At 43.4% G+C, this 25,924-nt stretch overlaps 2 protein-coding genes across 11 annotated transcripts in view; one reads left to right on the forward strand and one right to left on the reverse strand.

The window, feature by feature from the left end:
• The window catches only part of elk4 (ETS transcription factor ELK4), a 28,313-nt gene extending 18,471 nt beyond the window's left edge, over positions 1-9,842 (forward strand). For 5 of the 6 annotated variants that reach the window (XM_054735081.2, XM_015940576.3, XM_015940579.3 and 2 more), the window contains one exon: positions 1-4,650. This exon is cut by the window's left edge and continues 111 nt beyond it. Coding sequence is in view for 1 of the 6 variants with exons in the window: in XM_070549075.1 (XP_070405176.1) it covers positions 6,997-7,011 (15 nt within the window). In the remaining 5 variants the exon portion in view is untranslated. Of the gene's footprint in view, positions 4,651-6,996 lie in introns of those variants that run through there. The other variant, XM_070549075.1, reaches the window with a different exon arrangement.
• The window catches only part of mfsd4aa (major facilitator superfamily domain containing 4Aa), a 33,242-nt gene continuing 11,388 nt past the window's right edge, over positions 4,071-25,924 (reverse strand). For 3 of the 5 annotated variants that reach the window (XM_015940574.3, XM_054735080.2, XM_015940572.3), the window contains exons 6-9: positions 25,562-25,735; positions 17,899-18,046; positions 16,800-16,870; positions 7,308-7,496 (exon numbers count right to left, since the gene is read on the reverse strand). In XM_015940574.3, coding sequence (XP_015796060.3) covers positions 7,308-7,496; positions 16,800-16,870; positions 17,899-18,046; positions 25,562-25,735 — 582 coding nt within the window. Of the gene's footprint in view, positions 4,818-7,307; positions 7,497-16,799; positions 16,871-17,898; positions 18,047-25,561; positions 25,736-25,924 lie in introns of those variants that run through there. The other 2 variants (XM_015940573.3, XM_070549073.1) reach the window with 2 other exon arrangements.

Here is a 25,924-nt window from a genome sequence, read left to right on the forward strand (position 1 = left end):
CCCTCCCGGAGCCTGGTGCTTCAGACACACTACAGGTCCGTCTGCGAGCTGCAACATGGACTCCCTGGCCCGTTCAGCTCGTCTCGTGCTGTTGGACCTCAGGATGATAACGCCCACACATTCGTCTCCTCTGGCTTCCTCTGAGCCGTAGTGAAGGCACGCAGCTGGGTGTTTGTAACCCGGAAAGCCACCGCGGCCTGCTCTGCCTTCAGCTCTCTCACATGGGAATGAAAGCCATGCCGTAAGCCCTCGCCCTGGAGGCTCCAGCTCCTCGTGCGTCTCCACTCTGCCGGCAGTTGGGTGCTCTGATGGGGTTTTAGGAACTGTTTGACGTGGTAGGAAAGGTGCTGGATAGTTCTGCTTCAGATGGACAGGCTGTCGTGCTCAGAGTTAAATGTGTCAGGTGTGCCAGCTGGTGGGTTTATTCAGATCGTCATGGTGATGTAAATCAAATCATTCAGGTCTGATGAAGCAGCTTTCCGTTAGAACGCTGTGATCATTGAACCTGTAGACGTTTAAACTACGTCAGATTGGAGAAACGGAGCTTAGATCTGATTGGACAGAGAAACTTGGTCCGAGTCCAAACCCCAAAATGTCTTTGCTGCACTTTGAAAACCTCTACATGATCACAGTTACATTGTTATTCAGGCAGGAAGGTTATGAAATTCCACCCAGCAGCCTTTGACCCATGACCTTTGACCTCAAACCGAAGTCCGTTAACGAGCAGCAGCGAACACGTGTCCACATCCAGGGACTGCGTCCTTCCGAGGACATCCAAATTCCCAGCATACTTGAAACGCGTCTTGCTGGTTGCTGAATGTCAGACCGGTCCGGTGTGTCCTCACAGAGAAGGCTGTCCCAGGATGGGTCGTGGGCTGAACCAGGTTCTTGTATTTGCAGTAGTGGTGTGAGAAACGAGGGGATTACAGTATCTGGTGGTGTAAGCCTAAAGCCGTTGTGTTGTTGGGCTTTTGTTCTTTAAACATCCTCATGTAGGGCGAGTGCTGTGCTCTCTCACCGCTAAAGCCTCGTTTACACTCCTCCATCTGCTCCACACACACCGTCAGACGTTCTGCTCTCGGACCTCTCCGTCACCTGGGTCACTGTTGAGATCAGTTCCCCACCAGGACAGCTGTGGACGTAGTCCTGCCACCAGTACGCTCACTGTCCTGCACTTCTTCATGCGGTCGGCACCTCTAACCCCACGTTTCCCGTCGTTTCCATCCACAAACCAAACGTGTGCTCCGTATCTTTGTACTCCTTCAGCCACGGGTGAATAAATGTTCATATTTTTGGACTTTTTCTGTGATGCGTTCTTCAGTCTGTTCTAGGGTTGTCACGGTAACCGGTGTAGCGGTAAACCCCGGTAAAAAAGTTGACAATAGTAATAACCGTCTTGTTTTTTAAAAAACTATATTATCTCGGTGGGTTACCGTGGCTGCGGTGTAGGCGCGGTGACCCTTACCAGCCACCGTATCATCGGCTGAAGTTGCCGGCGGCACATGCGCACTTTGTTGTTTACAACCAAAACTTTCTTGAAGCTAAAGCTGAAATAATGGCCAAAGGAGGAGACGGCAGCGCTCTGGACATTTATTATCCCTCAAAGAAGACAAAGTGGGAAGTACGGGCATCTTCTGGATATTTGAAGAATGCCGAGGGACAGCTGATAGAAGACGGCTATCCTGTTTGCAGCACGTGCAGAAAAAGTGTCTGTGAAAGGCAGCAACGCTTCAAATCTCATGACACATCTGCGTGACCATCACCCACAACTCTACAGTCAACGCAAGGCAAGCTAACGTTAGCGTTTTAGCTAAAATGCGTGATCCGAGGATTTGGGTTGAGGGAGAACGCAACGAGTCGCTATATAAAGCAGCCGCAGCGCCGCTACCTGCATATAAACCGTGTCGCGGACACCGCCATGTTGAAATGACGCTATGCATTACGGGGCTCCCAGGGGCCGATAAGAGTTGGTCTCTCTCCGAGAATAATTATGAATTTAACAACGATTACTGCCTGATGACATTTTCCCACATCTGCAAAGCTCACTGGAAGGACACAAACCGAGGACAATATTTTCCTGATATAGGGTTTATTACTCAAGTAAGAGTAAAAAAGTATCTGATTAGAAGGCTACTTGAGTACTGAGTATCATCTGATCTAATATTTTTAAATGATGACATCAAACAGACAAAAATTAAGAAGTTATGGGCAAATATTGGTATTTTAAAGACTAAAGGGGAAAATGTAAACAAATAAACAACATAATTACAAAATAACACATTTTAGGCAAAATTTAGACACAAACTGAGGACAATATTTCCTGACATACAGGGTTTATGTAATTGTGTGAAAATGTAGCACGTTTAAAAAAAAATACCGTGATAATACCGAAAACCGTGGTAATTTTGGTCACAATAACCGTGAGGTTACATTTTCACTCCGACAACCCTAGTCTGTTCTGGATCTGCTGCTCAGTATCAGTGGTGGGACTGTTGACAGAGTTAAAGGAAGTGGCGTCCTGACCAATCACAAGCTTGCGGTCTCTTGTCATTTTCTGATGGATATTCAAACATTCTGTGTCTAAGTCCGCCTCTGGGAGCTTATCGGTGAGCCCTTGCCCCGCTGGGTGTCTGCACCGGCACTGATGGAGAAGTAAAAATCAGGCTTAAAGCCTTGTTTGTTCCTCCAGAGGCACGGAGACGCACGCCATCACCCGCCAACGCAAGGGCTCACCCACGGGCACGCAGCCCCATTTTTAACTCTCCGTCAAATGCAAGGGACAGATGCGTCTGATTGGTCGGCCCAACTAAAGCGGCAGCGTTGGTGGATGGACGCCGCCGTCTCCTTTGCTCCGTTGACTTCTTTGTACCAAACGGTTTTGATCCTCGAGGTCAAGCCCTCTCTCTTAAAATGCTCTCCGTCAGCCATGGGTCGTTGAGTGGATTAACACTCACAAGTTTTTTTAATAACTTTATCTAACAAAATAAGACCAATGACAAATCACAAGAATCTAAAATGTTGATTTAAATTCAACCCTTCAAGGTCTGTTTGTTTACACGCCCCCTGCTGTTCTGGTGGAGAATTGCTGTGAAACACTGACGCAGCAACAGGATGGAAAACGTTTCCGACCATGTGAGTGCTAACCTGCTGACAGAAGTATAAACGAGGCTTAAGATTAGTTTCATCTACTGTTTGTTACCGTTGTGGTTGCTAGGCAACAGGACATACACTGAAGTAGGGGCGGGAATAAATATGAAGGCTAGACCGTCCAAATTCAGTCGCTCACTTGAGTTTACCAGTGGACGAAGGAACTGGCCAACCCGGTCCACGTTCGTCCGGTCCTCACCAGGACGCCGCCCCGGAATGTGGACACATTCATTAGCTGCACCTGAACCCTGGGTGGACATGTCCTCATATCCGCTGAAGTCTTCACTCTCATGTTCAACATTCGTGAGATGATCAGCGGTCTGATCTGGGGGACAGCTCAGGTCCAGCGTTTGGATCGTGGCTTCATGGCTGCTTCTCAGCTGAAGATCTAGAGCAGCACACCAGCTAGCTGTGAGGAGCTCCGATGTCCTCTCAGCTGCTGCTCAGTGTAATGGGGATGTTTTCAGCTCCGTGCTCGCCTCCTCTGGCTAGTCATGATTCCCTGCTGTGAATGCATTCTTCATTCTGAAGCCTCCAGGAACACAGAAGCACCTCGATCAGCCAGCCGAGGGCCACACATGCCAGCTGGGTTAAAGCCATACGTCTGAGGACAGCACATGGGTGCTTCTACCTGTCTATGCGACCCATCATCAAACACCTGTTTACATGACGTGTGGACAGAAACACGGCTGTTTGTTTTACCAAAGTGTGACTTTCTAACCAGGATGTGGCGTCCCCTCAGCCCGCGGACGGACGGAGACGGTGCCTTACAGCAGTGTTCCCGTGCACCAGCCTGTGTGTGTGTGTGTGTGTGTGTGTGTGTGTGTGTGTGGAGGAAAGCCCTTCAGCCCTCCTCTGTGTCATGTTGTATATTTTTATGTGAAGACGATAGGATCTCATGAAGCGTTTCTATTTTTGTAAAGACCAAACGGGTGTGTCTGCTGACCCGGCCTCTTGTGCGTGGTAGCTCTGAGTTTCGGGTGTTTTGTAGGAATCGAAGCCTTATTGTGCCAAACCGTTTTCTATGGTGTTGATGCAGAACTTGGGGTTCCTGTTGTATTGGACTGTTCTCCCAGAGGGAGGACAGCGTGATGCACTTGTGTTTGGTAAAACAAGACCTAGCTGAATCTGATCTTTTACCGTTTATGTGAAACAGAAGCTGAGTTAGTAATTAGGCACAAAACTTTTATTAGAGTTGAACTGTAGACAGATACAGGTAGCCTCTAGTGTTTGTACTAAACGTTTAATAGTGACTATAAATGATCCCAAAGCCCATCTGGACGTCCTCTTGGACGTTCTGGTGTCTCCTCCTGTACCTCCTGAAGATTTGTTTCCTTAAAATGTAAAAACTGGGGATTCTGTTTGTTTGGTTCAGTTTTCTGTTTGATGCTTTCAAATGTTTACAAGCTGCTTGTTGAAGTGGCGCTTCAATGTGCAAAGGTCAGAGGAAGTGTTTACAACAAGCTGTTGAGTGAGACCAATCATTAAAATCATCTGACTGACTGTGTGTGCCTCTTGTACCAACACACAAAGGGCCTGGCATTTTCAGCAGTTGATGGGTGTACTGGTCGTGCTGGTCATCGGGCGTCAGGCCTCGGGCTGGATGCTCGGGGGTGGCGATCAGGAGCCACTGGTCTCTGGCTTCTCCTTTTCCACATATCCAGACGGATCTGAAAGAGAAAGGTTTCATGTCTTTCATCTGAAGTAAAACTCTTAAACCATTCCAGATCCATGCTGGTTAGCGGTGTGCTGGACCACCAGGTGTCTGAGGTAACGTCTGCTTCAGTCTGGGCTTTTCAGCAGCACAGCTGCACTGGCTCCACTCCGCCTGGACCCGGTTGGGACTGCTCTCTTTTAGGTAAACCAGAATCGTCCTGAGCACAACCGAACGTCGTTCCAGCCCTCTTCTCCGGGGTGTCTGTCTGGAGCCGAACGGGGCCGACACGCCCACTGCTGACTGATTGGCTGGCTCAAAAACACGACTACCATTTAGGGATGAGAGATCCGCCGATCTCAACCGGTGGTTGGCTCATGACGGTAGCGTCAGTGTGCGTCGGTTACAACTGTCGGCTATATCACTATGCATCTTTGCATGCGTGTGTCTGCGGTGAAAACCACGTTACATCGGTTACGTCTTTGTTCACCTGCTTCGTCTTCATTTTTTGAGGCGCATCATAAATTGTATCTAATAGAAAATCATCTTCAAATCAATAAAGAATTGTGAGCAGGGATGGATCGTGTCAGATTGTATCAGCTCAGGGTTTCATCGTGTCGTTAACGCATCTCCTCGCTGGTTGTGTATCGAGATAATCGACTCGGCCTCAGGTTTAGATTCACATCCCCGCTACCGTTAGGGGAGCCTCTGATTGACCGTTGAATCAGCCCGCAGGGCTTCCCGCATGCACGATGAACAAGTTGACAAGCCATCAGCGTCAGCCTGAAGAAGCCGGCAGCCGTCGGCGAAACTGTAGCTACAAACAGGTAAACAAAACTGTTTCTGTGTTTAAAAAAAGAACAAAAGCATGAAGTTAACAAGCCTCTCACTGAAGCTGTGTAACACACACACACACACACACACAGTGCTGCAGGATGCAGTATCTGAGTCCTCAAAAGCAAGACTGCTCAGGCCGCTTTTGTTTAATGATGGAGACTCCGCAGACTTGTCCACGTTATTTTCCTCGCCGATGTGCTCGTGACTTCGCAGCCCACCCATGTGCTCGATCACATCCACGTTTCTAAGGCAGTGTGGAACGAACGCAGCCTGGCTGGGGCGGGCGGGCTAGTGGAGCTGATGCTAGTGTGTAAGTGGCTAAAGTAAACTTTGGCTCCTCAGTGACCAAAGTCACGCTTCGAGTTAGCTGTAGAAGCAGATGCACGAAAAAAAAACTTAAAGCCAAAATGTCTGTAAGCTCTGAAAGGTTTGGCTCCTGTTAGCTCTGTACCCTTAGCCCCACCCCCAATAACGTTTAACACTGGCCGTGTTCGAGATGAGCAGCGCCTCGCCTGGAAACCAGACGAGAGCAGACGGAAGCAGCAGGGGGCGTGGCTGAAAGCCGGCGTTTAAGTCGGACACAATTTCCTACATGTGTAGCTCGCGGGTGACGATGGCTGAAGATATCGCGTTAGCATTCATACGTGTTTAATTATTTATTTTAATTCTGGTGCCTGTTAGCAGCTGAAACCCATCCTCGCGTGCTTGTGGATATCATATGTTGTATATGGAGACATGACTGTAATAATAAGTAAAGGTTAGCAGCTGTAGCTTCAGTGTGACAAAATAACACAAAACACATTTCTCTTTATGGCCTATATAGTTGTCATCATTAACGTAACATGATTTACAGAATACATGTGAACAACTAACATTTCATGTTCTACCACCGGATGTTTGGATCAAGATAAGGACCAATCAGATCTTAGATCAGGTGAGAGCCAGGCGTTTCCCGTCATCCTCTAGGTTTTGCAGCCGGTGGAGAGCAACTGCAGCACCTTGCTCCAAAATCTGCGGCCGCCTTGATCTCACGAGGTTATCGTTGCCTACGTAGGCATGACGTCAGGGCAAGTCGTCGTCAAATCGGACACGAATCTAACCGACATGCACTGCTCGCCGGTCTAATGCTGGTCCAATCTGCGCAGAACTGGCTCATCGAACACAGCCATTGGTTAAAATGTGGGTGGTGTTCACTTCAGCCAACAGATGCCCAGCTGGGACCCACAGCCAGCATGTGTTTGAAACAAAAATAATAAAAATGCATTAACACACCATAAAATATATTCTGGGGTCAATTGAACCAGTTAATGTCATAATAATGTGTTCACTCTTTCATCTAACCTAAGGTTCTATCCTAGGGCGTAGAGGTCTAGCTGGTGATGTCTGGAGCACACAGGCGTGTGTTCACACAAGGAGGGAATACATGACATCAGTCACCTTGAAGAGGAAGTTGCTGCCCTTCAATCTGAGAAGGGTCAAAGGTCATTTCATAACTTTACAGTCCATCGCTATACAGAGAAAGATGTTTCACAAGCGGAGAACATTCCAGACAGCTGATCTTCCAAGAACAAACATCTCAGCAGTTTCACCCAGAGGTCAACGGTGAGATGAATAACTATCCGAGACTCTACTGGCCTCAGGTAGCAGGTCAAAGGTCACGATGGCTTGTTTAATCACTGTTTAACAGCCAGAGCCTGGACCCAACCAGATCATCAAACCGACAACACAATAATTTACCTAAGTGATGGTTTCTGTGGATACGACAGGTGTAGAGGAGCAACAGGAACAGGCAGAAGCAGATGACAGATGTTACTGTGGAACACAGCAGGAAGGAGTAGCTGCCTCGGCTGTGGATCACCTGCAGGGAGGAAAACACACCTGCGTGTTGGACATCAGCGCAGGATCAGACTGATGTTGCCCTGCAGCACAAAGGCCCTAGATTTAATCTCTTAATCCCTCAACCCTTTCAGTTTAAGAAACTTCCCTGTTGGGAAGTTTTATCCTGGACTCGAGCTGTTCCGTTAACAGCCTTGCTAATGCTACACAACAGCATAACTCCGTAAATCCTCGAACCACACGTGGAGAAGCACACAGTGCCATGTGTCTGAATTACCTTTTTACATGTTCTACACGGGGTTACACGGTCTGTTACATTCTAATAATCAAGGTGTGTTATATAAAACTATGAATGCAGTGCTTTCACCAGTTACAAAACTATTTTCCTCTGCGTCTGCTGACTTGTGTAACCAAATCCTGCAGTTTTTCTTAAATAAGATTAGTGTAATCAGAGCTCAGATTCACCAAACCAACCATGTTCCTGATTCAGTCATTCCCCCTCATGTGCAACTTCAAAGCTTTCAGCCCATCTCTCTGCCCTATCTAGAAAAAACTGTTGCTGCCATGAAACCGTCTGGCTCCCCAGAAGATGTTATCCCACCTCGTCTCCTGAAAGAGGTTTTTCCTTTCATTAGCCATAATGTGCTAGACATCTTAAATAGTAGCTTGACATTGGCTGAAGTTCCTTCTGCCTTTAAACACGCCGTTCTTCAGCCAATCTTGAAAAAACCTGGTCTCGACCCCACTGATTACTCTAATCTCCGACCAATTTCCAAATTACCGTTTTTATCTAAGGTCCTTGAGAAAATAGTGTATGAACAGATGCTGACACATCTAAATGACAATCAGGTAATGGACATTTTTCAGTCTGGTTTCAGAAAACAGCACAGCACTGAAACTGCTCATGTTCGGGTGTTTAATGACATTTTTCTCGCTTTAGATTCAGGTTTCCATGTGGTTCTGCTACTTTTGGATCTATCAGCAGCATTTGACACGATCGATCATAACATCTTGATCACCAGACTTCAGACTTGGGCTGGCATTTCTGGTTCAGCCCTAGATTGGTTCAGGTCATACTTTTATAACAGGTCCGCTAGAGTCATGTTGGATGGCTGTTCATCCGAGTCACAACCACTCCGTTGGGGTGTCCCACAAGGTTCAATACTCGGCCCGTTACTATTTAACCTCTATATACTGCCCTTAGGAGCCATTTTCAGAAGGCACGCTGTCTCATACCATCTTTACGCTGATGACTGTCAGATCTACTTTTCATTCAAGCCAACTCAATCAATGCAAGTTCTGTCTGGTTGTATCGATAATGTTAAGCTTTGGCTTGCTGATAACTTCCTCCATCTGAATGACTCCAAAACAGAAGTAATCGTTTTTAATCCTCACAGCATCCCGGCTACTCATCAACCTGACCTCAACTATCTCTCACCTAATGTCTCCACTGTAATTTCCAACCTTGGAGTTAAAATAGACCAGGCTCTGAAGATGGATGCTCAGGTCAATAACACAGTTAAATCATGTTTTTACCACCTCAGGCGTATCTCTAAACTTAAGCACATCCTGAGTGTCCGTCTTCTCAAATCAGTAGTCCACACTTTCATCACTTCACGGCTGGATTACTCCAACTCCTGCTTATACGGCATCAGTAAAGCAGCTCAATCTAGACTTCAGCTAGTCCAGAATTCAGCAGCTAGGTTCCTGACTGGAGTTGACAGAAGACAGCACATTACACCAATTCTAAAATCTCTCCACTGGTTGCCCGTTCATCTCAGGATCAATTTCAAAATCATGCTGCTCACTTATAAATCCCTGAACAGTCAAGCTCCTCCATATCTGTGTCAACTCGTCCATTACTACAATCCGCCTCGTGCTCTCAGGTCTGAGGATAAGCTCCTCCTAGCTCTTCCTAACGCACGTCTGAAAAGCCGTGGAGAAAGGGCTTTCTCTGTCTGTGCTCCCAAGCTGTGGAATGCATTACCACTACTAGTGAGGCAAGCACCAACAATTAGCATTTTTAAATCTCGCATGAAAACTCACTACTTCAACCTTGCATATAATACATAATCATGGACCACTTTCGACATCTGCATTCTTTCTACAATAGAATGCACAATAATTAACATCTGTATTACTGTGGTTCTTTCATATGTTTTTATCTGTTGTTTCACATTCCTTTGTGTTTTTAGTGTTTTACGACTGTTAGTTCGAGTATTTTCTTGTTTTCATTTTTTCTTATAAACTATGCTTTAAATGTCATTCTGAACGTGTTAATTAACTGTAATCTTTTAATGTACAGCGCCTTGTCTGGTTGTAATGCCATGTTGAATGCGCTTTATAAATAAAATGGTATGGTATGGTATGGTATGTTTGTCAAACCTAAAAGTTTCAGATCCCTAAGTACTTAAGCCCTACAGTCACACCTGATAACTGATGTCTTCAGAGTGCCACCACTCTGATTCAGACCTGGATAGTAAGGAGCAGTCTCGTTGAGGACTGATGCACATAACCGGTTAACCTTACTATAAAATGTTTCTGGACATATTGATGCAGAGTACAAATTTGGCCATTGCCTACCACAAGGTCAGAACATTTCTGTGCATTCAGAAATCAAGATAAAGTAGATGGAGCAAGTTTAGACCGTGTAAGCAAGTCCAATACAGTGAAACATCAAAGCCCAGTGATCAGCGCAAACTGTCCTACCTCATCAACACTCATAGATGGAATGCCAAAAAGAGAACGAAGTCCAACGTGTATCCATACTTATGAGTTGGACCTGATCCAAACAATAAAAAAATCTAAAATTTCAAAAAATTCCTTGACAAGTGGAATGCCAGGACAACACACATGAATGTTAAACTCTCCTAGGATGACAACACGATCATATTTAGATTAAAAAACAGCCAAAAGGTCAACAAAATCAAATAGAATGTTAGTATTAAACTTTGGAGGATGGTAGATAAGAAATCCTAGGAATCTAGAGGCTATGCCAAAGTCAGTTTAGCACAATTCAAAGCTGTCAACAAGTGCCGGAGAACAGTTGTCTACAGTTAAGACAACCCCCAACAACACAGAGCAACCCACCACCCTTTACATTAAAACACATAAAATCATTGGGTAATAATTCAGAAAGCATCCAGAGGGACCCAACTTTCCACAATTCCAAAGAAATCAAGTCTGTGTTCTAAAAAGTCTTTTAAAATGAATGGTTTGCTCATTGTTCAGAACAAGTTAAAGTTATCAATCAAAACAAAGTTTTGCACTCTGCAGGTAGACTGAAGCCATGAATGAAGCCCAAGAATCCTGCTAAAATTCCACAACTGCTGGTAGAGATAGGACCTGCGATAAATAAGGACTTTCAGCGTTGTTTAAGAACATTAAAAACCAAACCAACGTCACTTTTTGTCAGTTCAGAATGGTTGCACTTGGTGTCATTGAAACCCACATGGATAGTTATCCTTTTAATAGATTGAGGAAGTGATGGAAGTAGATTAACAAGTGTATCTAAAATAACAGGGACTGCTACCCCTGGAAAACACAGTGGGGTGGCATTGGAGAAATGCACATTTCTAATAATAGCCACTGTAGTGGCGATTCCTTGTTTGTCCAACCAATTTCCTTAGGGTTTTAAATCCAAGCCACTGCTGCACTGAAGTGATGCCTTGTACGTAGGCAAAAGAAGTCCAATGTCCAAACAATCTTAACTGTTGAATATTTTTGGTGTTTATTCATCCAACTTGGAAAGTACTGTATACAGCTGCTTTTCCTGCTCTGGTAAAAAAAACTATAGGCCCATCCCAGTGCACGCAAACCCTAACCCTAACCCAAACAAAACACCTCTTTTCTTCCAGGCTGATTCTCACAAGCAAAACAAAAATAAATAACATCATCATTAACCAACAACTAAACCCAATAAATAACCCAACAACTGTAAGTAACCCAAATAGCTCCAACAGCCACCAATAATGACAACGGTTGGTGCAAACAGCAATCGAGGGGGATAGGTCAGATGCTGTGGCTCGTGTGACGTCAATTTATTCAGAAGGAACAAAAATCCCGTCCGGTGATATAAAGTTGGAATTGGCAGACCTGGAGGGAGCCTTCTTTTGTTGCAGTTGGCTAATAGAGTGCTGATTGGCAGAGGCTGCAGGCAGCGGTACAGCCGGGGCTAGACAACAGGATGGTGGAGGTTCAGCCATCTCTGATGACACCGCAAAACGGTTGGAGAGATTGGGAGCATGTAGTTCCATCCCATCATTCCATCTTTTTTGTGCCTCAGACCACTTCAGGTCAGAGTGGAGAAAACCCAGAAGTGGAACAGATCAGAGCTGTTGATGGGAGCCTTTGGTCTGGCCCCAATACATTTCTAATGGTCAGCGCAAGCAGAAACATTCACCCTGGGCATGGGACCATCCGCGCAACACAATCCTGCACCACCCGCCCACATCTCTGGGATATCAGGACTTACTCCCAGTAAGACTTGGCCACCATTTGAACCAAGCCAGGGCAGGGGCAGCATGGAAGCAATGTCGTCCGGGACCGGCCCGGATAACCTTTGTCCAGGAAAGGCAGCCAACCCAGACAGCTGCACCAGCGAAAAATGTTTGGCTTGGGCGGAGGCGAAACCAACTCTCAGCCTGTTTTTCTTCTGGGTTTCACTTCTTAAACGATCGACGATATCCATTAAACATAAGCAGCCTCGTTTACAGTCTTGACAGCAGGCTTGGCTACTAATTTCTCTGTCACTGTCAGCTTTGTCGATGACAGCTGTTACAGCTGGCAGCCATGTTGTTGAGATAAACCTTCTGCACAGATGTGAGTATTTTTATAGATAAATGAAAGTCGGCCTCTAAAAGGTCTCACCAAATGCCACACAAGAAGATGCTTCCTAAGGTGCTCTCTCTGATCAGTCGAATCTGTTGTCCTTGAGCCACTGCAGATGCATTTCTGAACATTGAGATGGATGTTCTACCAAACAGCTGTCAAACGGACCTGGGTAAAGTTCTACTTGGACATCATATCAGACTTTCGGAACCCTCATAATCTTTTTAATACTCTCGACTCTATTTAAATGGTTCTGAATCCATAAAGTTTTCGGGCGACACCTGTAACAAACTTGCATTTCTTCTCGGACAATGTTCGGAGTGCGAGTGCTGCCCCCACACGATCCTTCTATCTTGGTTCCTGCTTTGTTGGAGTATTTTCTGCCTGTATCTCTGTCCGTACAACACGGGGTGATTCAGAGCTTGAAACCAGCAGGCTCTCTTCTTCTGGAGATGCTCTGTCTGATGGACGCTACCAATGCAAAGCCTTGGTCCCACGAGTGGAGAACGGAGGCCTTCCCATGTCCAACACACTTACATCAAATTTGAGAGAAACAAACATTTTGGAAAACGACATTTGAAAAAGTTCCTTGATATGTTCCTTCAAGATTTATTTTAGAATTTCAGAACGGCTTTATGTGCCTGTCTCTTTACAAAAATGTCCCAAAAAACTAGAAACTTTGTTTTAAAACTGTTTAGCAGCAGCAACATCAATATTTTTTTATTCTGAATATTTTATTTGCTCATTAAATGTATAACTTTTAGAGTTTTACGTGCACAGGTGAAACTTGATCAATTAGAATCTGGTACAAACATTCATTCATGCCAGTAATTCAACTTAAAAGGTGAAACTAACACATGAGACAGACTCATTCCATGCTAAATTTAAAATCTTTATTTGTTATAAGTGTGATAATTCTGGCTTACCGCTGATGAAAACCCACATTCAACATCTCAGACTATTAGAATATTGTGAAAAGGTTCAATATTCTAGACTGAAAGTGTCACCCTCTGATTAGCTGATGAATCCAGAACACCTGCTGATGGTTCCTGAGCCTTTCCCTCAGTCTGAGCTGGATCACAGGCATATTCTAATTTTTTTGAGTCTCACCTGTATGTCTTCATTAAATAAGATGCATTCATGGTTAAAGAACGCTGGTTTTCCCTGGGGTGACCAGGGGCACAGATTCTGCTCTACATTTGTTCACACCATGCGTAAACGAATCCATAAAGAGGCTTAACCAAAACGTAACGTTTCTGTAACTTTTACTGAAACCAAAACCCAATTTGATTGTTTGCTCCACAGGCAGGCGCGCTGCACGCTTTTCAACAGTGTGGGGGATGTTGTCTGTGGACGTCATCAGTTGTAAATTGAAACTCAGCCTCAATCCAGTAACGGGTCCGCGCATAATTCACAGTAACAAAGTCCTTCCAAAAACATGCTTAATATTCACCGATGTATAAACCGCACACATGCAGAACGGGAAGAACTGATCTTCCAAACAGAACCCGAGTTTTCTCCATCAACAACACCCAATTCAACAATAAGCTGTTAAATCAGAAGGAGGTAAAAAGACACTAAACACGCATTTAGAGAAAAACACACAGTAGCGACAATCCAATATCCTATCCACAGAATCCGCCGCTTAAATGAAAGCCCAGGCTCTCCTCTTTCCAACAATATTCATGCACTCTACGTGCAAAGTTCACAGAGCCAGCAGCTAACCAACCACAGCTCGCTTCATGACGTGAAAAGCGTAAATTCAGTCTTACCTTTGTTGATTCATGGTCACAATCCATGTTATAGTGAAAGCAGTCCAATCCCTTTGTGTAATCCATCTTCACAACACCACACTAAGCTGAGTCGTGGCTGTTTTAGCTTGCATCCATCCGGCGCCAAATCCCAAAAAACTAGCCTAAAAAAGTCAAAAGCTAGCGATTCTATTGGCTCAGAGGTTTCCTAACTAACCGGACCGGCTCCAATAATCCAACGGTGGGGTCCGGAGAGACTCTCCTGAATAAACTGCAGTTCCAGCCCAGTCCACCAGGGCACAGGTGTACTCAGGTAGCGGCGGGGCAGTTTCGACAAACTTTATTTGTCACTGAATGTTAACAAAGCTGATTTTAAAGTTGGACAACAAAAACTATTCCATAGAAGAAGCGTTCAACTATTCCTCTTACAAGTGGCCCACTGTGGCATGTGAGACCTCGCCGTCAGTGTGCATATATTACAAACCTCTGAAAATTGTTGTTCTTCACTTTATCAAACTCAGACCTTGTACAGCTAATGTCAAGATGTAAAATTGTAAATTCGGTGAAATTCAAAACTACTGATGCATTTTTCCAAAGAGGTATTCATCCTGAAATCAACCATTTCAGGCAAAATAATCAAAAGAAAAATAATCAACTTTTTTACAATGTTCCTTGTCCATTTACACTTCATCAGCAACACATATTCTAATATTCACACATCTGAACAAATCCCACAAGAATTCCCTTTATAATGAGTCCAAAAGTAATGAAAAAGACCTCGTGGTTACAGGAATATAGCCATTAAAGTGTGGACATGCTATTGGTTTTATTTTAACAACGCCATCAAATGGTTTGTTACATTTACTTCCTGTTTTATAAGAACGTAATATGAATGTAACATTAAACAGCGTAGTCACTAGTAGAGAATGGTGGTGGTGATTATGAATAGCAGGACACTAAAAGACATTAAAAGACAAATCAACAACACTTTAGGAAACAACTTAATCATTAACCAGGGGTTAACCAACATGCAAATGATGCAGTCTGATTTATGAATTACTAATGATAACACATTGATGAATGACCTGAGTACATTACACATCTCCAAAAATGAAAACTTATTGTGTTATTTCCTCCAGTTTGAACCCTAAAATTAGACACAGCTCAAGCTATGACCTATAAAGTACATTACTTGCAAAATGAAGAATTTAGCTGTACATTCTTTGGATTGAAAAACAAAACAACAGGGGAGGTAAGATTCACCAAACACCTCGCAGAAGTGAAAACCTGTTTCCTATGAGCTGTGGTAACGGAGTAGGTGAGATAAAAGTGTATTATTTAAAAAAGCATCTCCACAGCTGTAATCATCACACTGGATGAATCCAAAAGCAAGACATCCAACACTACCTGCAGTTCAAGTTATTTTCAAGAACAATCTGTGTAACATCTGTGAGCGAGACAGATAAGTAGACTCCAGTGTTACGTTATTATGAATGTTGGACAATGACCAAACAGGCGGGATTTATGGTGGGAAGCAAATCGATTGGTTGAAAGCCGGTTGTGTCAGAGCAACAGGAGAGAAATAAGACAAGTGTGGGCGTTGAACCATCTCAATAAGAAAAGTGTGGGCGTTGAACCATCTCAATAAGAAACGTGTGGGTGTTGAACCATCTCAATAAGAAAAGTGTGGGTGTTGAACCATCTCAATAAGAAAAGTGTGGGTGTTGAATCCCCCACATGCCCCACGGGTGCGACGCCCATGTCCACAGCTAACTGGAGGCTTTCTCTGCTGCCGCGGTAGATCTGCCTACATGTTGTGTAGTAAACAGCATCATTTTCCTTGAAACAAGGCTTTATTCTGGGTACTGCTTCCACTCTTTGCCTCCTAACCTTTAGCTGAAACACGAGCCCTGCTCTCTGATGCTCCTGCTGCCTGTTGGATCAGTCGATCTGACACATATGGGCCATTCCCATCTGTACCGGGTCGGCCCGGGCCGGGTAGCCCCGGTCGCCCCAGCCTGGTCCAGTTGATTCCACACATCCTTGTCTTAAGCCCATGTGGGCTGATTCTACCCACCAATCAGAGGCTTGCTCTAATGGAAGGTGTGAATTTGCTGTCAGCAGTGGGTGTGTTGGCCCTGGTCGGCCTGAAGCAGACCCCCTCCAGAAGAGGGCTGAGAATGAGCCTTGGCTGGCCCGGAAATATACCAGGCCACCCAGATATGTAAACAACCTACGCTACCTGGCCTGGGCCGACCCGGTACAGATGGGAATGGCCCATAAGATGCTGGTCATGGATCCTCACGCTCAGCTTATTTCTGTTGGACCCAAATGGCTGTGGCTCAGCGAGTGGAGCAGTTACCTGCTACGTTGCTGTTGGTCCCACGGCATCGAAACATGAGTGAGACCAAGAACTATATGTAGGACATGATGAAGAAGCTGAAGCCAAAAACAACCAAGGCACCTTCCAGCAGCTGCATGTTTTTAGCTCCGCCCACTCCATGGACAAACAAGCAGAACATTTTCCTGACTAACAAGTTGATAAAAAAATATAAAAAATCCAAAACACACGTAAGGTATAACTCACGTAAACGTGCCCAGGAAAGAATACAGAGTATTAGCCTTCAGATTCAGATGTAACTCCCTGGAACTCAGAAACCCAAATATGTCCCCTTGAGTCTGTCCTGTCCCTTTCAGATGTCCCTCTCTGACCTGTATGTCCCAGGAGATAGGATGTGTCTTACTGATCCAACGAGCAGCTGCAGCAACATCTCTCCGGCGCTGGCGCACGTCACCAGGACTGTCGTTGCACAACCTTTAAAACACACACCTCCATTAATAACTGGAGCTCCGACTCTGCAGATTTGGTAATATTTATAAAAATAAAGTACTTGATTATGTAATTAATGAGCAAGATTTATAATTGAATAAAACAACAACATTCCAGTGTGTGAAATTTGTATTAATAAATATTGGTTTACCATTTTCAACAGTATTAATTTAACATTATCCCTGCTATTTAATTATTTGATCCCCAAATTTATAGTTTAATAATTAGTTTCTTGTAGCATTTTCATTTATTCATATTGTGTTAGTATTTCCTAATAAGTCTATATTTACTGTCAGTTATATATTATAATTATTTATTTTCTCCTGTAAATGTTTATTCTGCATTTTCTCCTCGTCTTTTTACTTTTACCTGTTTTATCTTGTTTCTTTTCCTCAGATTGTTTCTCCCGTTCCTTCTGACTCATAATAACAGGAAAGAGGGGAGGGAAGCCTAATGGGCGGGGATGAAGAGTCCGCTTCACTCCTATTGGTCAACATCAAGATCAAAGCCCTGTGTGACCATGGAAACCTGGCTACCTGTTTGTGGTCACAGGGACAAGTCGCGCAATGTTTGGGAAGCAATTTTAAAATCAAAAATGAATCTAATTAATTCGATTATAATTAAAACAGAAATTTCAAAAATAGGGATTATGTTAAATTACTGCTATTGAAAATGATAGATAAATAAGTTTATATTAATATACTTGGGAAGGTTATATGTGAGAGCGACATTTGGACCATTGATTCCATTTATTTTTATATTTATAACCAAATTTGGATGAATTAGACCTCCATAGCCAAACTGTTATAAATGTATAATGAAAGTTATAAATATTTTTCATCAGAGAAAGCTCAGCATAGGTTTGATTAGGAGGATCGTGTTAATGTAAAGACTTCAACCAAGCGGTTGGTTTCTTTGGAGAAGACATTTATCAGCTGGCAATTTCTAACGATTCAATAATTAATAATGAATTAGATTTTATTACTACTGTGTGTGTGTGTGTGTGTGTTTACCTTTGTAATCCAACATGTCCTCTGTCAAAGCCAGCATGGAGGGGAAGACACTGCTGATGCATAGTCCCAACACACAGGTACCGATGAAGAGAAACACACAGCTAGTGTAGAAGATCAACAAAAGGCACTGGACCAGAATGACCCCCACCTGAAGAAATCATACAGACAGAAAAACTATCAGGCTTCAAAACCAGGAAGGTAATTAAACCAGGAAGTGTTCTCCCTGGTTTAATTCTAAACCGCGTACTTTTAAACTAAACTCCGGGAATCTTCTGTATGTTCATGCTGTCTCTTTTCAACTTGCATTTGTGTTTCTTTTTAAAGACAGAAAACAAAACTTGTTCTTTACCTTGTTTGCTATTGTTTTAGCTACTTACTGTAGCCAGAAAAACGGAGAAGGAAATGATGCCACCTACGTCATTACAGCTATGAGGATGGCTACAGGAAGTAGGCTTATACGGTAGCAGGTGTAGCTGCTAATACAGTAGCAAGTGCAGCTGCTAATACAGTAGCGGGTGCGGCTGCTAATACAGTAGCGGGTGCGGCTGCTAATACAGTAGCAGGTGCAGCTGCTAATACAGTAGCAGGTGCAGCTGCTTATACAGTAGCGGGTGCGGCTGCTAATACAGTAGCGGGTGCGGCTGCTAATACAGTAGCGGGTGCGGCTGCTAATACAGTAGCGGGTGCGGCTGCTTATACAGTAGCGGGTGCGGCTGCTAATACAGTAGCGGGTGCGGCTGCTTATACAGTAGCGGGTGCGGCTGCTAATACAGTAGCGGGTGCGGCTGCTAATGCAGTAGCGGGTGCGGCTGCTAATACAGTAGCGGGTGCGGCTGCTAATACAGTAGCGGGTGCGGCTGCTAATACAGTAGCGGGTGCGGCTGCTAATACAGTAGCGGGTGCGGCTGCTAATACAGTAGCGGGTGCGGCTGCTTATACAGTAGCGTGTGCGGCTGCTAATACAGTAGCAGGTGCAGCTGCTAATACAGTAGCAGGTGCGGCTGCTAATACAGTAGCGGGTGCGGCTGCTTATACAGTAGCGGGTGCAGCTGCTAATACAGTAGCGGGTGCAGCTGCTAATACAGTAGCGGGTGCGGCTGCTAATACAGTAGCGGGTGCGGCTGCTTATACAGTAGCGTGTGCGGCTGCTAATACAGTAGCGGGTGCAGCTGCTAATACAGTAGCAGGTGCGGCTGCTAATACAGTAGCGGGTGCGGCTGCTTATACAGTAGCGGGTGCAGCTGCTAATACAGTAGCAGGTGCGGCTGCTAATACAGTAGCGGGTGCAGCTGCTAATACAGTAGCGGGTGCGGCTGCTAATACAGTAGCGGGTGCGGCTGCTAATACAGTAGCGGGTGCGGCTGCTTATACAGTAGCGTGTGCGGCTGCTAATACAGTAGCGGGTGCAGCTGCTAATACAGTAGCAGGTGCGGCTGCTAATACAGTAGCGGGTGCGGCTGCTTATACAGTAGCGGGTGCAGCTGCTAATACAGTAGCGGGTGCAGCTGCTAATACAGTAGCGGGTGCAGCTGCTAATACAGTAGCGGGTGCAGCTGCTAATGCAGTAGCGGGTGCAGCTGCTAATACAGTAGCAGGTGCAGCTGCTAATACAGTAGCGGGTGCAGCTGCTAATACAGTAGCGGGTGCGGCTGCTAATGCAGTAGCGGGTGCGGCTGCTAATGCAGTAGCGGGTGCGGCTGCTAATACAGTAGCGGGTGCGGCTGCTAATGCAGTAGCGGGTGCGGCTGCTAATGCAGTAGCGGGTGCGGCTGCTAATGCAGTAGCGGGTGCGGCTGCTAATGCAGTAGCGGGTGCGGCTGCTAATGCAGTAGCGGGTGCAGCTGCTAATGCAGTAGCGGGTGCGGCTGCTAATGCAGTAGCGGGTGCAGCTGCTAATGCAGTAGCGGGTACAGCTGCTAATACAGTAGCGGGTGCAGCTGCTAATACAGTAGCGGGTACAGCTGCTAATACAGTAGCGGGTGCAGCTGCTAATACAGTAGCGGGTGCAGCTGCTAATACAGTAGCGGGTGCAGCTGCTAATACAGTAGCGGGTGCAGCTGCTAATGCAGTAGCGGGTGCAGCTGCTAATACAGTAGCGGGTGCAGCTGCTAATGCAGTAGCGAGTGCAGCTGCTAATGTAGTAGCGGGTACAGCTGCTAATACAGTAGTGGGTACAGCTGCTAATACAGTAGCAGGTACAGCTGCTAATACAGTAGCAGGTGCAGCTGCTAATACAGTAGCGAGTGCGGCTGCTAATACAGTAGCAGGTGCAGCTGCTAATACAGTAGCGGGTGCAGCTGCTAATACAGTAGCGGGTGCAGCTGCATGTTTTTACAATAAAAAAGTTATGTTGTAATGGAATTCATGCATTAGTTTTTGTTTGCTTTGAACCCAGAGCAGACGTCACACGCCAGACGACATCAACACTGCATACTTTAGTATTTGTTCATTTATCGTGAGTAATATCGATATCGCAATATTAAGCACTGTTATCGAATATCGCAGGTTTTCCTAATATCGTGCAGCTCTACTCTGAGCCATCTATTCCCTTAGCCCTCAGCAGCAATGCCTTCATGGGATTTTTCACAAGTAAAATTTAATTCTATTAGAAACAAAATCTTTAGCATCCTCCCTAATGCGATTTCTTCTTCCTCAGTGAGGCAGCATCAGAGATAACTAGGGTTGGCATCGAGCATCGAATTGAACTGGTTCCAACTGTTCATTTTTCCCAAAATCGCTCAACGTTTTTTATTTCGATTCCTAGTTTCGATTCATAGAATGCTGACGGAAGAGGAATCCACGGCCGATCTCCATGAAAAATAAACGTGATCTGCAAATTGTGATCAAGGCTTTTCAGAGCCGATCACCCCAGCTGTCTGTGTATCTGGCGAACTTTTACTCCGTGATGTAAACGTTAACTCCTGCAGCGTAGAGGAAACGTGTTAAATACGTCAACACGGTGGATTCAATAGAAGCTTTAAAGAACAAACTCTGGACGGTGTGAGGTGAGTTTGTCTCACTGCAGAAATAAAAACACACACGGAGCGTCAGCAGTCAGACGCAGCCGCTCACCAACACTCGTGTGTGTGTGTGTGCGTGTGTGTGTGTGTGTGTGTGTGTGTGTGCGTACGTGCGTGTGTGTGTGTGTGTGTGTGTGAGCGTCAGAAGGCTGAACAAATACCTGTAGAATAATTAAAGTCATCATGCTAGAGCAGCTTCTCTGTGGTGGACCACAGCAGCTTCTGCCACAGTAAATAATAATAATAATAATAATAAAATAATAATAGTAAATAACATTTTAATTTCCTTTCTGAACTGTTTCTGTTGAGTTTTAATGTTTAAACCTGTTAGCTTGTTACTGACAGCAGCTACGTTTAAGTTTCACTTCCTGTTGTGACTGAAGCTGCTGCAGCATGGAGGTGTGGCTCTCAGTCATCCTGGACATGATCATCCTGAGAGTTTTAGCTGGAAACAGCTGGACGTTTCTGGATATGTTGGAGACATTTAGCCTCTCATCCCAGAGGCTTCTTCCAGACGTTGGTTGTGGTCAGAAACAAACACACTGGTTGTGCTGCAAGTCGTCTTCTTTTTGTCTCCAAAACATGTTTTAGTCTAAATGAAGGTGATGTTGTTGTTCATAGAGTTAAAATTCATGTTGAAGTTAAGATTATTTCATCCAGTAGGACCTGTGGTTAGCTGGCTCATTTAGAACATGTCATGTCTTGAAAGAATCGGGAATCGATGGGAACGGGCCTCAGATAAGAATCTTGTGTCTGTTCTAGTCTTGTTAGATCTCAGTGCTGCCTTTGACACACTAGATCACAATGTTCTTTTAGAAAGACTTGAACATGTTGTAGGGATCAAAGGAACAGCGCTAGGCTGGTTTAAATCCTACCTGTCTGACAGATTTCATTTTGTAAAGGTACAAGACAAATCGTCTTCATTCTCCGGGGCAGGCGTTTGTTGAAAAAGTGACGGCTAATGTGCACATTTTCCTTTATCTACACATATGCACTGTTAAACCTTTTCATTTGGAAACTCTTATTTTTGCAGTAACACTGAATGTGGAATAACCCAATTACACACGAGCAAGTAAAGTTGAAATAAAACAGTGGTGTTCAGTTCTTCTTATGTCTCAATTCTTTTCATTATTTTTTCCTTAAAATGTGTTTATAGACACAGCATTTCTTTTTATTCTTAATATTTAGAATCTTTTAAATATTTCTGTTTTCTTGTTGTTTACACTTCACTCTTATTTTGTTTCTCTCCCTTTTTGCTGCAACACCAAGCTTTCCCCACTGAGGGACAATAAAGAGATTTTCTATTATATTTCTTTTCTATTCAGGCAGAAAGCCTCAGACAACTTAGCTCCTAGGATCATTGAGATCCTCCCTCCAGCACGGTAAGCCCAGGGAGAGGCGTTGACCCGACTGACCTCCAGACTCATTCGGTTAACATGTGAAAAGTAATCGCATCCTTTTCCTGGTCAAACTGGTCCCTTGTGTTTGTAGGCCAGATGTGTGGTGTGGTGTTTGATCAGTAACAGATGGTTTCTAAAAGACTGGATGCTGATCTGCAAACTCACCATGGCTCATTAAGATCAGATGGTGTTTAAAGCTGGGAACTTAGAACCACATCTCCCATGATGCATCTCACTGCAGTTAAAACAGAAAACCTAACTAAACTCTAGAATGTCCACGTGCAGACACAAGCAAACTCTACATCTTCAGTTCAGTTCAAACGTATACGTTCACCAACATTTCATAAAATCATCCCAAGCAGTTGTTTGAAAAGGAGCAGGCAGAAGTATGTACTTATCTAGCCCCACCCCCTCAGGTTTACATCCTCATCATCTCAATGTGAACAACAAGACAGTTACAAGGCCTTCAAACAAAAATAAATAAAATTCTCATGTTCAACTAGAACTATATTTAGATTTTCTAATTTGTAGAAGAGATTAAACATCAGTTTGCATGCCGTCCTGGGTTAATTGCATTTTCTTCATTCTTATACTTATTTAACATTTCTTTTTTGAGTTTTATTTTAAACTGGTTTATATTACTACTGTCCTTTATTTCTTCTGTTAACTCATTCCAGAATTTAACGCCCGCTATTGAAATAGACATCCTTTTCAATGTTGTTCTTACTCTTTGTACTTTTAAATTCCACTTCCCTCTAAAATTATACCTCCCTTCTCTTTCTAAGAACCATTTACTTATTTCAATTGGGAGCATCCCTTTCCTTGCCTTATATATTATTTGCACTGTTTTAAACTTGACCAGGTCCTGGAATTTTAAAGCTTGCGTCTTAATAAAGAGTGTGTTTGTGTGAGCCCTATACCCCTCCTGATTTATTAGTCTAATAGCCCTTTTCTGCATTATGATTATGGTCTGAATATTACTTTATATGTGTTTCCCCAAACCTCTACACAATAACTCATGTATGGTAATATGAATGCACAATATAACATATATAATGTTTTCCTATCCAGAAAATGTTTTACTTTCCCCAAGACAGCAACGCCCCGCGCTAACTTTCCCCTCACATAAGTGATGTGTGATTTCCAACAGGCCTTATGATCAATGATCACCCCAAGAAATGTTATGGTATTAACCCTTTCTAGATATACAGTATCAACACAAATTTCAATGTTAATATCTTTCTTATGGTTTCTGAATAACAAAAATTTTGTTTTATTTAAATTTAAGGACAATTTGTTTCTATCAAACCACATCTTTAATATCTTTAACTCCTGTGTGATCACCTCCACAACCTGTTGAAATTCCCCACTTGAACAAAGTATATTGGTATCATCTGCAAAAATTACAAACTTTAGGATCTTCGATACTTTACAAATATCATTTATATACATTATAAACATTTTTGGTCCCAATACTGATCCTTGAGGTACTCCACATTCAATATCCATCAGTTTAGATTTAAACTCCTTTATTTGTACATATTGCTGTCGATTCATCACATAGCTTTTTATCCAATCCAATACCACACCCCTAAACCCATATTTCTCCAGTTTGATTATAAGAATTTTGTGCTCAACAGTATCAAATGCTTTTTTTAGATCTAGAAAAACTCCAAGTGCATACTTCTTGTTATCCATACATTCAGTTATTTCTTCCATTAAATCCATCAATGCCAAAAGTGTTGATCTGTTATTTCTAAACCCATACTGGCAATTTGCCAACTGATCATGTTTTTCCACAAAGTTATCAAGTCTTTTTAGAAATAGTTTTTCCAGTATCTTAGAAAACTGGCAGAGTACCGACACTGGTCTATAATTTGTAAAACAATGCTTTTCACCTGATTTATAAATGGGAATAATTCTTGCTACTTTCATTTTTTGTGGAAAAACCCCTTCCTGGAAAGACAAATTAAAAATATATTGTAGCGGTTTTACAATACCATCAATTACTCTCTTTACTGTTAACATATCAATATCATGGGAGTCAGTACTTGTTTTGTTCTTAAGTCCACTGACAATATCATACATCTCCTTCTCTTCCACTGCTCTTAAAAACATTGAACTTGCATTCCTTTCAGTGTTTCCTCCAGTCTCCCTTTCTATCACATCAACCTTTATTTCCGCGGCTAGTTTTGGCCCTATATGTACAAAAAAATCATTAAATCCATCTACTACTTCGTTCATTTTACTAATAGTATTTGTCCCTTCCATAAAATACCCAGGGTAGTCATTAGTCCTTGGTGCATTTTTTATTATACTATTCAATACATTCCATATCCCTTTCATGCTATCTTTATTATCTTCTAACTTTTTGATGAAGTATTCTTTTTTACAAGTTCTCATTATGTTAGTTAATTTATTTTTATACTTTTCATATTTCTTTTCAGATTCTGTAGTTCTCTTTTGAATGAATTCTCTATATAAGGTGTTCTTTTTTTTACATCCATGGTCTTCCTGTATACTTGTCTTTCCTGTTGACTTCAATAAGTAGGCTATTTTTCTCTAATAAGGCCATGAATATACTTAAGAATGCCTCATAGGCTTTATTGACATCCTTATGTTTATATACAATAGTCCAATCTTGTTTTATTAACTCATTTTTGAGACACTGCATTGCCTTTTCTGTTCTAATTGTTTTATATATCATCTTACCTACATTTCTATGAACTTTATAGCAACAGTCATAAGTTACAAAGACTGGTAAGTGGTCACTTATATCATTTATCAATATCCCGGCTTTTATAGTTTCTTTCATTACATGTTTAAAAATATTATCTAATAGAGTCGCACCATGGGTGGTTATTCTCGTCGGTCTTGTTATCTTCAACGGGATGCAACGCACTAATATTCATCTGTAATATTAAATATGTTCTGCTCTGTGGAAACATTTGCATGTTTTATGCATTTTTATGTTATTGTTTGTTATTGTTTGTTGTTGTTTTGGGCGAGCTTCTGATAGGTTAGAAAATGTGATCAAGCAGGGTGGCTGAGCAGAAAGACAAAGTCCTGAACAGCTTCAAACCTATTGTGTAGGACATAATCCCAGGGTTTACCTTCCCACCCAAGTTACATACTAGGTGTGACCAACTGTAAAAAGACCTTCACAGGACACCGTAAAGCTTCAACCTTAGCGTGAGGTCAACAGGTGTGTTCGCCTCAGGAGGATTCGGGGTGTGTTCTTACCAGATTAATGGTCAGCAGCGTCGGTGCTGGGTATCTGTAGGACAAGTAGATGAAAGACAGTCGTCCTGCTGTGATGGAAGCCCAAAATATGCTGTCCAGACAACCAGCCATCTTATGCCCCATCAGCAGAGGAGGGGAGACAGCGTAGGTGTAGACGAAGCCTGCGTAGGAGCCCTGCAGGATGAGAGACCAGATAAGCTACCAGTCCCCGTCAGACACGCCCGGCTGTGTCCTAAAACAACACTCCGCCTTGCCTTTAGAGATCCATGCTGGTAAATGTTGGTTTCTTTGTCAGAATTTTGGCAAATATGTTTTTATTTTTTGTTTGTTACTGTTTAAAACCCATCATGTGACACAAAAGCA

Source organism: Nothobranchius furzeri, chromosome 3 (genome assembly GCF_043380555.1).
Source record: "Nothobranchius furzeri strain GRZ-AD chromosome 3, NfurGRZ-RIMD1, whole genome shotgun sequence".
In the NCBI taxonomy this organism is placed as follows: Eukaryota; Metazoa; Chordata; class Actinopteri; order Cyprinodontiformes; family Nothobranchiidae; genus Nothobranchius; species Nothobranchius furzeri.